Source organism: Cuculus canorus, chromosome 1, assembly GCF_017976375.1.
Source record: "Cuculus canorus isolate bCucCan1 chromosome 1, bCucCan1.pri, whole genome shotgun sequence".
Lineage (NCBI taxonomy): Eukaryota > Metazoa > Chordata > Aves > Cuculiformes > Cuculidae > Cuculus > Cuculus canorus.
Window position 1 is genome coordinate 30,309,551 of NC_071401.1, and position 16,069 is coordinate 30,325,619.

Sequence of the window (16,069 nt, forward strand, 5' to 3'; positions counted from 1 at the left end):
TTTAGATAAAATTACAACTTCTCTCAAAATCTGAAGAGATTTATTTCTTTCCAGGGGAAATGCTGACTGTGAAGAATAAAAATACATTCCAACCTTTTCTTGAGTTAGCATGGTGACCTGAATCTTCCTTTACAACATGATCTTCTTCCATGATGTCTGACATTGGAACATTGAAGCTGATAGTATCTTCATCAGATGGCTAAGAAGAAATAAGAGAAACACTTGTTTCAGCTTAAACTAAGACTGATAAAAAACTACATATTAAGAAAGGTGTTCACTAAAAAGTGGCAAACTAATACGGGAAAGTATATCAGTGCATTTAACATGTCCAAATCCTGCTTGTAGGAAGCTGTAATCATTCTGAATACATACTCACAGGAGGCTTGCCAAGCAGTAAAATCTGTGTTTTCCTATCTTTCCCACTGCACTCAATTTCTCCTTGCAGTGACACCATTGCACAGTGCTGCTCTTTTATTAGATTAACTGGTAAAGCTGAAAATAAGCACAAACTTTCAAGCAGCCTACCTTTTCTTCACTGGCTTAAAAGCTCGTCCATTTCTGCAGCTGTATTAGTCTCTACACTAAAACACATTACTTTTATCTACAAGCTTTTGCTGTCTATGTCTTTACAGACAGTGGCTACGCAAAGAAATGCTGACACACTAGTCTTCACTTTCGTTCCATGTCATGAGGGCTTTGCTGTTCCACAGGACCACAGTGACCTGTTCTCATATTTTCTCCTGAGGTGAACTACAGCAAAACAGTCTGCAAAAGAGGCCAAATCTTGTATTCTTGCTCTCTGAGTGAGCTTACCACCACTGCAGGCTCTCAGAGCTTTGCAAACGTATTCCTCAACAAACCCACTGGCATTGCTCATTCTTTAAATGCTCGGCATTTCTGTAACTCACTACGCAGTGCACACATATATTTTGTATGTATATACTACACATGCATACATGTATTCTGTAATTATAACTGCTTTAATATACATCAGTTTGTTTCATTTCCTTTAAGAATATATATTTTTAAGAAAATGGTATTTCCCTATTTATCAGTTCAGCCCATTATAACACAAGACCTGCAAAGAAATGGGATACTGTTATATACCACCAGTCAATTCCACAGTCACTAGCTTCTAGCAGATTTATGCTGTTCTCACTACCTTTATACACTCATACTCCATGGAGGAAATATTTTATTGAATCCTGAAGCTAGGTTTTGTGATAAAGGATGGAGCTTTGCTCTTCAAAAACTCTTCAAAGGTACATGTAGCCTTCCTGCTTGCCAGTACCCTGGACTCAACACATTTTGGAAATGTGGACCATCACAAATATTCTACTTTATCCATAAACCACATTATGAATTCTATGAATTGACTGCCTGTATTCTTCAGCTTAAAGAGAAAAAATTCAAAAGGATGTTCAGGGATTTGATAAAGCTTTATCAAAGTTCTGATGCTTTATAGTGAATTGAAGTAACATTGCAGTACTGTTTCTGTTAGTCAATTTGTAAAATAAAATTTAAATTTTAAAACAAATTTTATTTTAAAATGAAACAAATTGGTAGCTCAAATGGAAAACAAACAAACCACACTCCACATATTCCAAGTACAAAAGACTTGTTCTTTTAGAACCCAAAACAATAACAATATAACAGCTTGTAAAAATAAAAAGAGAGACATGCAAAGTATAAATTCATTCAGACAACCGAGGTTACAGTGATGTTCCTACTCATGTATCTCATGTAACATTTAAGCACTAAATCTGGTTATTTTAGATCAAAGATTCATGTTTTGTTTACTTTGCAACTATAATTACAAAATATTACAGTAAAATGTTCCTATGGGCATTATTACAAGTTCTGACTACTAAAACAGAAAATATTTTTCTTCTCAGCAGAGTAAAGCACAACTTTAAGGAAAGTATTTTTGAGTGTTAGCATGAAAAAAAGCCATGGGCCATTCAATTTGGAAACAGAAAAACATTCCTTTAACAGACTACATCTCACTTTCAAGGCCTACAGAATTCTGCAACTGAATTTCCAGGTGTTTCCTCCCAGTATACCATGAAACAGAAACTATCCAAAGCAGCCTGCGATAATACAAAAGTATTGCTCCTTCACTGGTGAAATACTGTACCTCACTTCCTTCAAACAGTATTATTTCAATTCAGCTATCAATAGAAGACAACAGACACAGAAGGATCCAAGATCTCTAACATTAATTCTAACACAGAATTCAGACGATGCATTTTGAAAGAACTTTCATGTATATTCTTGCTAGCACTAATGTGCTACTCTTGTGGGTAATAAAGCAGGGACACCATCTGGGTCTTAACAAGTACCCTCTTGTTCTAATGAATTCTAGCTAAAAATAAGGCCAAAGGGAGGTGGAAAATGAGTTAAAATGCTACACTGTTCCTAAAAGATGAGGTAAACAAGTGCACTACCTTAAAGCAGAATTTGCTGTGATCAATTTTACAGCAACACAGCAAGGTATCTTTCACTTGAAACACCCAGGATGACTGTAGCTCTGAAGAATTGACTCTATAATGACCCTCCCAAAAAGTCAGGCAGAAATATGCAAATTGTTCATTTGATTGAGTACTCCATCCTACGTATACAGACTCAAAGCTATTAGTTAGCTTCCTAAAAATACAGTAGAACTCAAACAAGTGATTATTTTAAGTTGCTATGTTTAAGCTACATAAATGAAAAATGACATTGTAGTATTTTATGTAGAAGAGCTGAAACTCAACAGCCACCAGCCTACAGACTAAACTGTAGTTTGGTTTTTTTCTGATAATTCATAAAAACCCTCCAAAACATGCGTCTTCATGATGGCTCTATGATCAGTAATTTCATGTTTACCTAATGTTTGGTATGTAGATTTCTGACTGCAATTAACAAAGCATGTGAATCTGTATCCGCAATGTGCTAATACTTCTTGCACAATTCTCGTGTGTAAGACACAGTAAAGGTCTCATCAGAAGGAAAACTCAATGGTGAATTTATTACCAAATACATTTAGGATAGCTGATCTGGGCATCTATTTTCTTCTTAAACTAGAGCAGCAGGAAGGTGGGGATGGAATGAGTAACTAGTTCTCATATAAAAAGCCTCTGTGCTAATAAGAATGTAACAGTTCAGCATTGGTTGTCTTTAAAACATCTTTTTGCAGCATACTTAATGCTACATTTTGATTACAGGAAAAATGACCTGTTTTCTAAAGGTGTTATTTATAACTGGAGGAAATTCTGGAATAATAGTTTCATTAACAAGCTAACTCCGCTTCAGGAAGTGTAAGAATAGCAAAAGAGTTTGTAAACACCTTTGAATGGACTACATGCTCTTAACAACTAGTGGGAAACCACTATAAGTATGGCTAGAAACCACAATAATTCTGCTTCATTTCCATCTGGCAAGAAATTTGCACTTTTTTTTAATTGCTTTTGTACTTAAAAGACCAATCAGTGTCTAAGTGGACTCATTTTCAATCTGCTTCTTAGTAACTACAAATACAGTACCTAAGCTTGATTGAAACTACATTTGTTTGAAAAGCAACAGAATCTCTTTTCCTCAAAGGAGGAGAGAAACACTAAAGAATCAGTGTAAGATTATTTTAAGTAGCAAGAAGCGCATTCTTTTATCATGACCTGAATATTTCCCATTAGGTCAGATGCCAAATCTCATTATTTATATATTCCAGAGAGACCATTGCTAAATTATATTGCCAATTATTTACTTATTTATCATGATTTATTCAGTTCAACTACAATTAGATTTAGTGCTCTGTTCAGGTGAACAGTGCCTCAGTAAAAAGGCCTAGGAAAGTAAGCTCGAACACTTGGGATAACACTAGTCTCAGAAAACCATCCCTTCTCTCTGCTCAGTCAGACAACAGAGCTGAGAAAAAAAAATCTGAAGGCTTGTTTCTAGCAATGCCTGACCAATAGGGCACATAAACATATTAAGATCTGCAAAGTTTCTTAAGTTCCCATACTACAACAAACTGCGGTAACCACGGCACTGCAGAACATAAAGGGACTGGGCACACTGAACTGTTAATTCCCAACAGGAAAGAGTAATCAGTCGAAGAGAAAACACACGAGGAGCAGCCAGGTGTGTAACCTGTTGGGACATTCACTTTGTTGGAAACAGTGGACATGGATTCTGGTTTGGTCTTCATTCTCTAGTTACGCAAGTTGTTTGAAAATCGTAGTGAATTTTCACTATTGTTATGTTGTTGACCATATGCGAGTATCTCACAGCCCTCTCCAGTCTCCTTTTAACTTTGTTTTAGCAACTTCTTTGAAAGAAATTCATGTCAAGAATGTGGCTGCACAGTTTGGATGACTAGAAAAACATTCACATTGTTACACAGCTTAAAATATAGCCAGAACATGGAAGAGGACCTGCACAAAAAATTCAGGCAACTTACCTCTGTTGCTGACAAACGTTTATCACCATTATCACTACCAACACCTGAATCCGAGTCCTTTTTGCTTGGGTAGATGTCATCAATGCTAGATGTGTATTAATAATAATAATTAAAAAAAAAATCAATAAAAACTTATCACACCATTCACTGTTAAGAGTTCTACCCTGGTTTCACTTAAAGCAAAATTCCAACCAGTCTTAATGACAGAGGGTGAAAACCTCTGGGTTAACCTTTAAAGGGTTAAAACCTAGAAACTTGCAGTCTGGTGACAGTAGTAAAGCAGGTCAGATAATCCTTAGGCCAACCAGCCTTCTAACCAACAGAAATCTGCTGTAAAGCTTGCTTTTGTCTATAAACAAGGAAAAAATTCTTAGTTATTAGCTAAGTAGCACCGCAGTGAAGCTGTTCAGGCAGTGGATAAGCAACTAAACTAGCTGAACTTGAACAGGAGTAAACTGATTTAATTGTAACTAGCAATGCATTAAAAATGAACTGATCTCTCCCTGCGGCTCAAAGTAATTATTAACACAGAAACCTCCTTTTGGTGCTTTAAAATAGATTTTTTAAGAAAATTACAGTAATAATAGCAATTGCTCTCTCTTCTGGTTTCATTACCCAATATGACCCCTACTCATTTTAAAGTACACTATTAGATGCAATACTCTCATTAACTAAATTTTTTTTAAATATGCTTTTTTATCCTCTCATTTGCAATCCTGAAAGCTGTAATCCTGAATTCAGACTGACACAGTAATTTAAAAACTTCATAAGTTTTCACATGAATAATGTAACTGATTCACCCTAATCTTAAATTATCTCTTATCAGTAACCACTGAGGATTTTGTGTTGAAACTCACAAAGAATAGAAATTCTTGAAAGTGTCTCTAAGCACGCATGGAGGAAAGCAATTTACTTGAAACCTTGTCTAGATGATTAAAGGGAGATTCCATAACAGTTCTTTCTTTCCCCCATCAGGGTTTTAGCAGCAACATCTCTATTTTTATTTACATCCACGCTCCACTTTTATTAAGTACTTGTAACCAAAGACAAGGCATTAACATACTTTCTCTCATTGGTTATATTCTACTTCCCATGTTAGCAAAGGAAGAGCTGGCTAATAGCTCATTTCCTATTTGCTATGGAGATTCTCATAGAAAGGAGCTGCTTCCTACCTAGTTCCTGTCCTTAAACCACAATACAAGATGACATTTCTTAGGAGTTTGATGCAAGTCATTGTCTTTCCTTATGCTAACAAATTAACACATTTTACTTTAAAAAAAAAGGTCTAAACACTCATGTTTCTCTTTGCTGGATGGTTAAGCTTCTGTATGAACAAAAAAGCTTAAAACAACTACGTGACAAATGAATAACAACAATTTTCATCACAAAACAGAAGAAATTAAAACTTATTTAGTATGTTAAACTTACAAGAAAGTTCCAGCACCTAATGATATTACCATCTGAATTATTTCCAATATATTCCAGTAGTCTACTAGTGATTAGATATAAACCTCGGTTCACTTCTAATGTGCTTTAATCAGAACTGATTGTTAAAAATATATTTTTTTAAACTCTTATAGTGATTTCACTAAAATAAGCTGTACTAAAGGAAAACAAATCTCTGTCCAAAAAAGTACACTCTAAGTAGCATCTAAACAAACAAAACTCTGGAAGCTAAAGAGATCAATATACTTATTTCACTTTGTTTGTAAGCATTACATGAAGAAAACTAAGTGAGATTTTCATACATACCTCTCTTCCACGGGTTGTGGCAAATGCTGTTGTTCTATGGCATTAAGATACAGTGAATCTGCTGTTTTAATCTGACAGGCCTGCACAGCCAGGTATTTGAATATATGTACTTTACCCTTTGTACAAATCTGTTAGAAGAAAAAAGATTTATAACTAGAATCAATTTTTATTCCAAACCTCACTTGGCGTAAAACTCCCTGAAAACGAATTCATACCATCAAAATAGGCATCTTGTAAAGGCAAATGGATTTTAATTAATTTCTTTTTTATATTAGTATGAACTACTTCAATTCCCTAGTCACTTATCTGTGTATACATGACCTCAGAGAGTAAGACAAAAAAAAAAAAGAATGCATTCTACTTTAAATCCAAATGGGTTTCTCACTCAGAAAGAATTATGACAAAATATATTGTATGGCCTATTACTAAGGGTAAATGGAATATTTTTTTCCGAATTTATTCAATAATGACATTCAATTAATCAGCATGTCCTTTACACTGTTATTCACATTGGTTTTAGTAGTGCCCATGCATCATTATGATGCATTTCACTACATTTTGTGCGTGCTGAAGCTTCTTCTGTATTTTTTAGTTTAGGAGCAGCATCACCATTGGTTATGAAAAGCACTTCTCCAGTGTAATAAAACCTCAGGTATTTCAATGGCTGTTGATCTAGAGCAACTGTAGCTGTTAGACATGTAGTTTGAATCTACTCTCCAGTAAGTCAACAACAACACAGCTGTTCTTAAGCAGCAAGCACAGCTTCCACATATTTATAAGCATAGCCTACAGTTCAGAAGAGGACTTTGATTTCTTTGTGTATAACAATCTATTATATAAACTTATAACAAAGTACAATAAATTTCAAATGTATTACATTCTCGACCATCTGCTTATTTTTTAAGTCAACAGTAAATCATTGCATAACCTTCTAGAACAGGGCTCTTATTAACAGAGAGAAAATGTATCCAGGAGTTTCCTCACTTTTTCAAAATAATATGCATATTGTAACATTAGGTTTCATACACAGACAGGAACGACAAAAATGAACACAGAGCTAACCAAACGGAAATCCTCTAGACTCATGTTGGTTTAAGTGGTGCACAGACTCATACACAGAACACAGGTTATTTTTTATTTATATATGAAGAACTAATGTCTGTGATGACTAAAGTTCAGAAGCCTGCAATTGCAGAAGATAACATTTGATAGGCTATAATTTGTTACTGTCGACCTAAAAAAGGCACACTTTAAACTACAGATGTTACTTACTTGTGCTGGTGGAGACTGCAAAGGATTATTCTCAAGCAGTAATACTTGTAATTGCACCATCTTTCTAAAACAAATTGGAATCACAAGCACTTTATTGCAGGAAAAGTCGAACTTTACCAAGGGAAGCTGTACTAGTTCTAGAAGTACCAAAAAAGAAAGAAGATGTTATATTTGTATTTATTTTTGCCATAAAATAATAAAATATTTCTGAATAAATGTTCTTCTGCATTCAAGAAAAATACAAATTCAGGCAGGAACATGATGAACATTTATTCCATTCTTTACTGGGAAATGAAGAGAGCGTTATTTTAAAATAAATACTTAGAATATTTCCCCCCTCCTGAAACTCAGCTGACAGTTCCCGCATTCCCATATGGTATTCACAGGTTAGTACTTGTGCAACTTAAAAGATGCCTAGAATCATGAAACTAGTACATTCAAAATCCGCACATACTGTTATTTAGTGAGTACCACTAAATGTTATATTCTGCAAACTCATATGGAATAAATTTGAACACAAATTACTACTTTTCAGTCATACACACTTACATGATTTAAAAATAATTTCAAAATGCTAATAAAAAGAACCACCATAAAGTTATTAGGATTTTTTACTTATTTGTTTTTACCTTGGGGTAACACTTCAAGGTAATTTCTTCTGACGTTCAGTTCTTTTAAAGATTTCAGCTGACCTATCTGCTGTGGCAAAGCTGTGATTTCATTACAGCTGACATCCTACAGAAAAATACCAATAATAGAAATGATCAAATTTTGGCTCCTATATGTTAAATAATATAGATGCGAAAGCATGACAATCATCTACGTTCTGTCTTCACAACGTAAAACCAGATACATGAGAAAATATTTACGCATTACTTAAAATCCAGAGTGAATTCTCATTTGGAAAACAAGTTAATTTGGAAAGTTATTTTCATTTCTAAAGAAACATTCAAAACCATTTGCTTAACGTAGTCTACCTTTTTGTTCTTAATTTTTATTCATATGGGGAACTCAATACCATGATAATATAACCAAATATGTTTGGATGAAATGTAAAACTTCTAGAGTGTGGATCTGATTTTTTTAAAAAGGTTTTAAAAAGGTTCTTCTGGAGTGAACATGTAAGCAAAATTTAAAACACCGAAGAGAAAACAGCAATAGCATTCTGCAATGATGCTCAGAAAATGCATATATTTTATAGTCACATCACATAGTAGGCCACAATAAAAAAGAACAAGTCATGTTTGTTATTATACAGATATTCAAATATGCAAATATACATTATTGCAAAAGGTACCTCTTAACTGTCTAAACAGGCTCTAAGTAGGTTTTGATGAATTAATACAACTGGTTTAATAATCTCAATGAAATGGGAGACCCCATCCTTATTTCAGCATTCCAAAATTAATAACTGCTGTAAAGTTGAGATGAAAGTATGGGGGTCTGGCTATACTGAGCATAATTTCAAGGAATTAGTTCATATACATTACTATTACTGTAATAAATATTATATTTTAACACTATTGCTAACAAGACACTGCTACAAATGTGTACTAAAGATCAGCTTCTTGGATTAAGTCAGTCTAAAATCACATAGTTTTCACACGCTAGCTATCATTTTTGTTGCCAAAATGATCTATATTAATGTGAAAACAAATGGACATGGAAAACTCTGCTTATATCTTAGGCAATCTGTGAATTTTAGTAATGTCCCAATTATGCCCTCATTTCTGCATTAAGAAAAGGACAGTATTTCATAGTATGAGAGCTAAGTGGGTTAATGCCAAATTTTCCTAAATAGACAAGAGACTTTTAGGACATTAGCTGCTACTTTCTTGATTGTTTCAAACACATTTATGCAGTATCTGGGAGCTTTTAGACTACAAAATTGCTAGAAGTCACTCAGATTTCCAAACTATCTCTTTGAAGATAGTTGCTTTAACACAAGTTAAAAGCACTACATTAACTATCTTCAAGACTAAAAAGTAGTTAAAAAGTGATAGTAAAAGCCAAATGTGATCTGGCAGTGCTGCTGTCTATATCAGAGAAGTTTATTGGAACAGAATATCACTGCTGCCAAAGCTTCCTTCCCATGTCAAAACACACTCAGGAAATTATTTTAGTTTTTAGACAGGGAAATTAAGAATCTCAGTTAATGAGATTTGCCCATCTTTTGCCCAAGTTACCACAAAGTATGGTTAATTGCACGGTTCCCAGATCGCTTATTTTTAAAGCTTTACAGTCCTATTTTTAATTTACAGAGTTTAAATAACTTCATAATTAGATACTCAATTTTTAGAGCAAGGAATTTAAATATAAAGTCACCTTGTGGCAGAGAAACACTCAACCAAGTGCACTTAAGCACACACAAATCACAACAAATCAAGGAAAGAGACAGCATTTTAAAGTGGAGGGGGGAAGGAAACACAACCCTGTCAGTGTGTAGCCTCAAAAACATTAAGTGCACTTACAACCTTTAAAAATATCCTCAGTAAGACTGATCTGTTATGACAGCATGTCAGCATTCACAAGATCACAAGAGACAGTCGTATCCTTTATTCTAGTTAACACTGCAGTCCAATTTTTTTTTTTTTATAACCTTCTTTGAACAGTCATGGAAAACAAAGACCTATTGCATTATTTTGAGTTACACTTATGCTCTCGACTATTACTACACTTCATGAGTGTTTATGTGACAAGGACAGTGTTGATCTTTCCCATTACACCTTGGCACTAACGGAAGCAAATGCCTCTGGTTTTCAAGCTAATAGTTTTTGAGGGGAACTATGCAACCAGCAGTGTGGAACTTCACTTCATGGACATCTCCAGCCAACTAAAGTGCAAACATCTACTCAAGTTCCAAGGGGACAGTGTTTGCTGAAGGTCAGACTTCTTGCATTAATTAATTTTGTTTTCATCATGCCATGTCCTGCTGGGACAAAAGTTTCTCAAGATTAGAGAAACATCAGATGTATTTAATTTAACATTAATTTTGTGATCTTAAACCATTTAAATTCAGAATAAACTAAACTAAATATATATATATATATGTATATATGTATAGCACGCTAGCTCCATGTTGATGTATTTATTTACACACATAGCCCAGAGTTTATCCAAGCCATCCAAGTTGAGGTAAACTTCCTCCTTACATCCATTTTAAAACTTCGGACACCTGACTGAGCTGTCACTCTTGAAAAGTACATGGATTCTGTCAGAGCTTGTGACATACAAGCCATGCTGAATAGTAAAAAGTAGTTACATGGTACAGGAGCACATGGATCCATCAGAAGAATGAAGTGAAGGACCTAAATCCCAGCTGAGAGATTTAAAGGCTTCCAATGTGAGACAGGAGCATCCCAGAGATGAAGGCTGTTACCTGAAGAAGGCAGAAGTGCAATATTGCCTGACAGGATGGAGAACAGAATTTCATTGTATATCTGATAGTTTTGGGTACAAGTACTAAGCCATATAAGCCCGACTACTCTTCTTTGATGGAATTAAGTTTCAGGTTATCTTCACAACAGTTTTGCACTCATTCTCCTAGCTGACCATAGAGTTACGATTGAATTATGTGACTGCAAATGAAAGTAAGTTTGCCATATTTTGCAAATAATAGTAACATCCTCCAGGGAGAACAATTTATGTTTTAGCTTGATGTTTGTAACATAGCTGTCATATCTACACAACCCATAACTCTAAAGTTTAAAAGAATACTTCAAAATTTAGTGTATGCAATAACTAAGTCATTCTATGGCATAAGGATGAAATTGATATAAATATATATATATAATAGAAGAAGAACTGCAAACTTCATTTTGAAGGAGAGAGGGGGGGAAAGCAGAGTTATTTGAAAACATCTGACCTAATTTGCAGCAAACTACGAGAGTTACTACACAGGTAAAAAAGGTAGGTAAAAAAAAAAAAAAATCCATTTCCTAAGCAGAGGCAGACTTCACCGCATGCTGCTTGCGAAATGCTTGGGGAAATAGAATGCATAGCAAAGTCCTAGCAAAATAAAAACTGCACATAGCCATGCGGCATTTGCTACCTCTTGGGATTGATCCCCTGGGCCAGGTTAGCACCAGCAGCTCTGCCTATGCACCAAATCAGGAGCATGCCCTGCCAAGGGCTGAGTGACGGTGTTGCCTGGAAGCCACATGCTATTCAGGCTGACATTGCTCTCATGCAGCTGTATGTTTTGAGCAGTATGAATTACTCTTTTCTTTTTTTCTTCTTTTTACTCATTTTACAACAATAATTACCTTACTATCTAAACTGCATTATATTATATATGCCAAGACAGATCATAGAATCATAGGATGGTTTGGGTTGGAAAGGACCTTAATGATCATCCACTTCCAATCCCCCTGCGATGGAGATGGACACCTTCCACTGGATCAGATTGCTCAAAGCCTCATCCAACCTGGCCTAGAACACCTCCATATTGAGATCCTGACTTTCAATCCTTTCAATTGGCTTCTCCCAATACATCACATTTCACTGGAAAAGTGCCAAACACTCACGCTGACATCAAACGAAGCAATCAGGTCATCTAAACAGGACCACATCCAATTTAACAAAAACTTGTTATTCGCTTCCCCCCAATTCCCTCTAATCACAAAGTACCAGTATCAGACTTTCTTCAGCTTTCAGAATTCTTCTAGGCTATAAAAGTGATATGTTGCTATAGAATCTTATTTGTGAAATATTTTTTTGAGCAGTAATAGTTACATTCTCCATAACAGAGTAAATCATACTGTAACTGGAAAGCAATACCAAAACCCAGTATTCCAGAAGTTAATTTAAATATATGATTTGTTTTAAAAAAATAAAAAGCAAGCAGAACCTATCTCCTTTGAGTATAATCTGCACTGATTTTCAAGCTTTTAGTTTTTAACTTTTCAAAATTCTAAAATAAGGTTACGGACTCCTGCTAAGCTATGCACAAACTCTTATTAACAAATTAAATGCTTCCAGCATCAGCAATGCTCGTGTATATTACTGGAAAGGTCAAACTTGAAATTGGAGGGGAAATCAGTTACAAAAGCACTTCAGCAGCTCTTTACTGCAAACATTATCACAGACCTCAGTTAACACAGATGAAATGGATGATTTTGACAGGCAGAATTACAGAATCATAGAATAGTTTGGGTTGGAAGGGACCTTAAAGATCATGCAGTTGCCACCTCCCTGCCATGGGCAGGGATGTCCTACTTAGATCGGGCTGCCCAAGGCTCCATCCAACCTGTCCTTGAACACCTGCAGGGATGGGGCATCCACAACTTCCCTGGGCAGCCTGTGCCAGTGCCTCATCACCCTTCATGGTGAAGAATTTCTTCCTTATGCCTAGCCTAAATCTTCCCCTCTCCAAGTTTAGAGCCAATCCTCCTTGTCCTATTACTACAAGCCTTTGTGAACAGTCCCTCCCCAGCTTTCTTGTAGGCCGCTTTCAGGAAGGAATCAGGCCAAGTCTTTCAATTACTTTACACGACACCAGTAATCCCCCAAGCTAAGATACATTTAAAATAGAAGCAATCAAGAACTAACAGGTTCCAGTCATTTATTATCTATTCAGTCATCCTATTCCCTAAATTAGGATGTATTTAATAAGGTTCAACTTTAATTACACATAAAGCTGGAACCATACTCTATTTTAAGCACAACAGAAACAATGCTGTAGCCTAGCACAGGTTTTTTTTCAAGGTTCGTTAAATCAAAAAATTCCATTAATCTAATTAAACTCATCACACATAAAATGAAAATATTTGATAAGATACATTACTATAATAATGCTCACCAAACAAAACAAAAGAAACTTGGTAGTCTCAGGTATAATGGAAATTCAGGTATAATCCAGAAAGAACAAAGTAACTCCCTCCCATCCCTCATCAACAGCCAGATCTGCTGTACAGACAGAACACTAGAAGGAAACAAGGCCCCACAGTTGCCACTTCACTCCACAAATGAAGAAGCAGCAGCAAGACTGGGAGTCTAAAGCAAGTTCAGCTCAAGTTCTGTAACATAATTTAGAGAAACTGTTACAAAAATAACATGATAAGCACCCACTTTCACATACTGAATAGATGTGCAAGATAAATGCTTATAATGGAGAAATCAGCAGTTGGAAGAAAGTGCAAATATCATTGACTATTTGTAGTTTATTTGTCAATTAGTATCATAAGAGATCAAGGCAAACAGAAACAACCATAAGACACAAGACACGTCAGAGAACTCAGTCTTAGTCTACGACACACAGAAGAGGAAGATCAAGTAAAAATGAAGCATTCTCTTATATATATTTTCCACACAACAACTTACGCACAATTAAGTTAATTTTAAATTAAGGTACCAAATAATTATTGCCTTTTCAGATTCTCATTTACTAGACAATATATTACAGATGATCTGCTGCTTGCAGAAACCATAATGGTAAGGCCAGCTTTGAAAACAAAAGGAATATAACCATTTTGTAAATCATTTAGACAGGTATTCCAGGAAAGGAAGGCTTCATGACAAAAACAGTGAAATAAAATGAAAATTGACCGATAAGACCAGTATCACTAGTAGAACACAATGCGGAAAACAGATAGGAAGAACAGAATGAAAAAAAGCAGAAGAGGAGGTTGCTACGGAAGGGGAAAACAGCTTTGCAGAGCCTGATGTCAGAGCTATGAACCTCATACAGCAAAACAGGGAGCCAGTGCAAGCAGTGAGTAAAACTGGTAAAGACGGCGAACTGAGAATCTGAGTTTTGAATAAACCAAGGGCAGTTCTGCTGCTTAGAAGTGTCCTGAAGAACAAAAAGAAAACTACTTTGAGTTACAACCCAACACACTTGAGAAGTTAAAAAAAATAAATTTTCAACCTGCATTATAGTATGAGACATTTCTTCAAACACATTCGCAAAGTGAATTTTACTGTTGGTATTTAACAAGAAACAAAGTCAAAAGAGAAAAATAAAGGAAAGATCAATAACATACCAGTTCCATTAACTGTTTTAGCTGACCAATCTCTTCTGGAAGGGAACCTAGCTTATTGTTACTTGCAATTAAGACTTTTAGAGGAAGACCACACAGGCAAGCTGGCAAAGAAGAAAGCTGATTTCGACTGCAAGAAAACAAACAAACAAAAGAAAACCTCAGCCATTAAAACCACCAGTGATATTCTACCCCATACTCAAAGTCTGAAGGGTATAAAGTTCCTTTGTTTTCATGGGTCAAGTTTTATGCAGTTAAATTTTAATTTTTTCAATGGCAATCATTAAGAAAACACTCGCACACAAAAATATCTGCATTACAGATCAAATGTGTGGAATTTACCACACGTAATATTGTAACAGGTCTGGTTGTCACCTGGAAGGCAAAATAAAGCTGTTTCCCTTCCTGAATACAGGCAAGTCAACTGAGAGTGTTTTTCAAGTATATAAACATTCTTATGGTTTTATGTGTCAGTATAGAGGATGCCTCTTGTTCCAACCAAAAGACAAATAAATAAACTAGAGTTAAAATGTTGAGGTTTTTTTCCTTAATTCTTTTAAAGCACAGTTATAGCTGAAGATTACTTGGTACTTGTTGTTCTGTGACTCTATTATATTAACACAGATAAACACAGCAAAAAATTCTGGGACCATCAATGGTTCATTTCTTTCCAAGACTTGTATTAACCCATTTTATCTCCATATCTTAATTTTTCCTAAAAGTAATGAACCAAAGCAACTGACATGCGCCATTTCATTCTTCACATCACATTTTTGGGGAATATGGTAAAAAACATTCAAGAGACATAGTTTGTTTTTCCAGTAACAATTACTCAGGAAGCTAGAACAAGAGATGACAAAAGCCATGGCCCTTTGTAATCTCCAGATGATTAAAAATATTAATGTCCTGTGGATTGATTTATGGATCAATTCCCAGAAGAAACTAAGCTCAACAGAATAACATCTTAACTACTCTCTTTCCTAGAATATTTGAAGGTTTTCTTGAAACAGAATTTTTATCTTTTTTATGGGCATTAACCCATAGGAAAACAATGAATAGTAACTTCAAGTGGCACCTCAGTAAGAACTACTTTAGTTCCTACTAAAGCTTCTGCACAACTGTTAAGGCTCCAGAGAAGACATGCGCACAACTGAATTCTGAAAACAGAAGGCAAAAATTATCCAGCGTAATTTCAGTCAGAGTTGCTCCAGAAGTCTCAGAATATTTCTTCTTCCAGTGTCAGCTACACTGCTACAAAGCTACATATAGAGACATTCACGCTCCACACAACAGTCTCAAAACATTTTACGCAGTAAACTACCATCGTATCTCTGTTTTACAGGCTGGCAGATACATAGGTATTTCATAATAAACCCAAGGATATTCTAAAAAAAGAGAAATCCAACCACTAAACAGGAGCAGTTGAAAAAATAATCTATGCTTACTGTGGAGTCAGGATTCTTAATTCTGGTGTCTTTACAGAAAACCAAAGCACAATTTATTCTAAAAAACAGGTAGAAAACACTTTTTAAGTTCCAATGAACTCAAATCAAGGAAGCCTAGAATCTAGAAAAATTACACCATGGAGCAGATTAGAAAGACAAAAAAAAAAGTAAGTAAAATTAAT

At 35.2% G+C, this 16,069-nt stretch overlaps 1 protein-coding gene across 5 annotated transcripts in view; it reads right to left on the reverse strand.

Annotated features, from left to right (window-relative positions):
• LRCH1 (leucine rich repeats and calponin homology domain containing 1) overlaps nt 1-16,069 on the reverse strand; it is a 127,161-nt gene that overhangs the window by 49,517 nt on the left and 61,575 nt on the right. For all 5 annotated transcript variants that reach the window (XR_008447255.1, XR_008447251.1, XR_008447264.1 and 2 more), the window contains exons 3-8: nt 14,446-14,572; nt 8,092-8,197; nt 7,463-7,599; nt 6,191-6,318; nt 4,439-4,523; nt 94-199 (exon numbers count right to left, since the gene is read on the reverse strand). Coding sequence is in view for 2 of the 5 variants with exons in the window: in XM_054050036.1 (XP_053906011.1) it covers nt 94-199; nt 4,439-4,523; nt 6,191-6,318; nt 7,463-7,599; nt 8,092-8,197; nt 14,446-14,572 (689 nt within the window). In the remaining 3 variants the exon portion in view is untranslated. The remainder of the gene's footprint in view (nt 1-93; nt 200-4,438; nt 4,524-6,190; nt 6,319-7,462; nt 7,600-8,091; nt 8,198-14,445; nt 14,573-16,069) is intronic.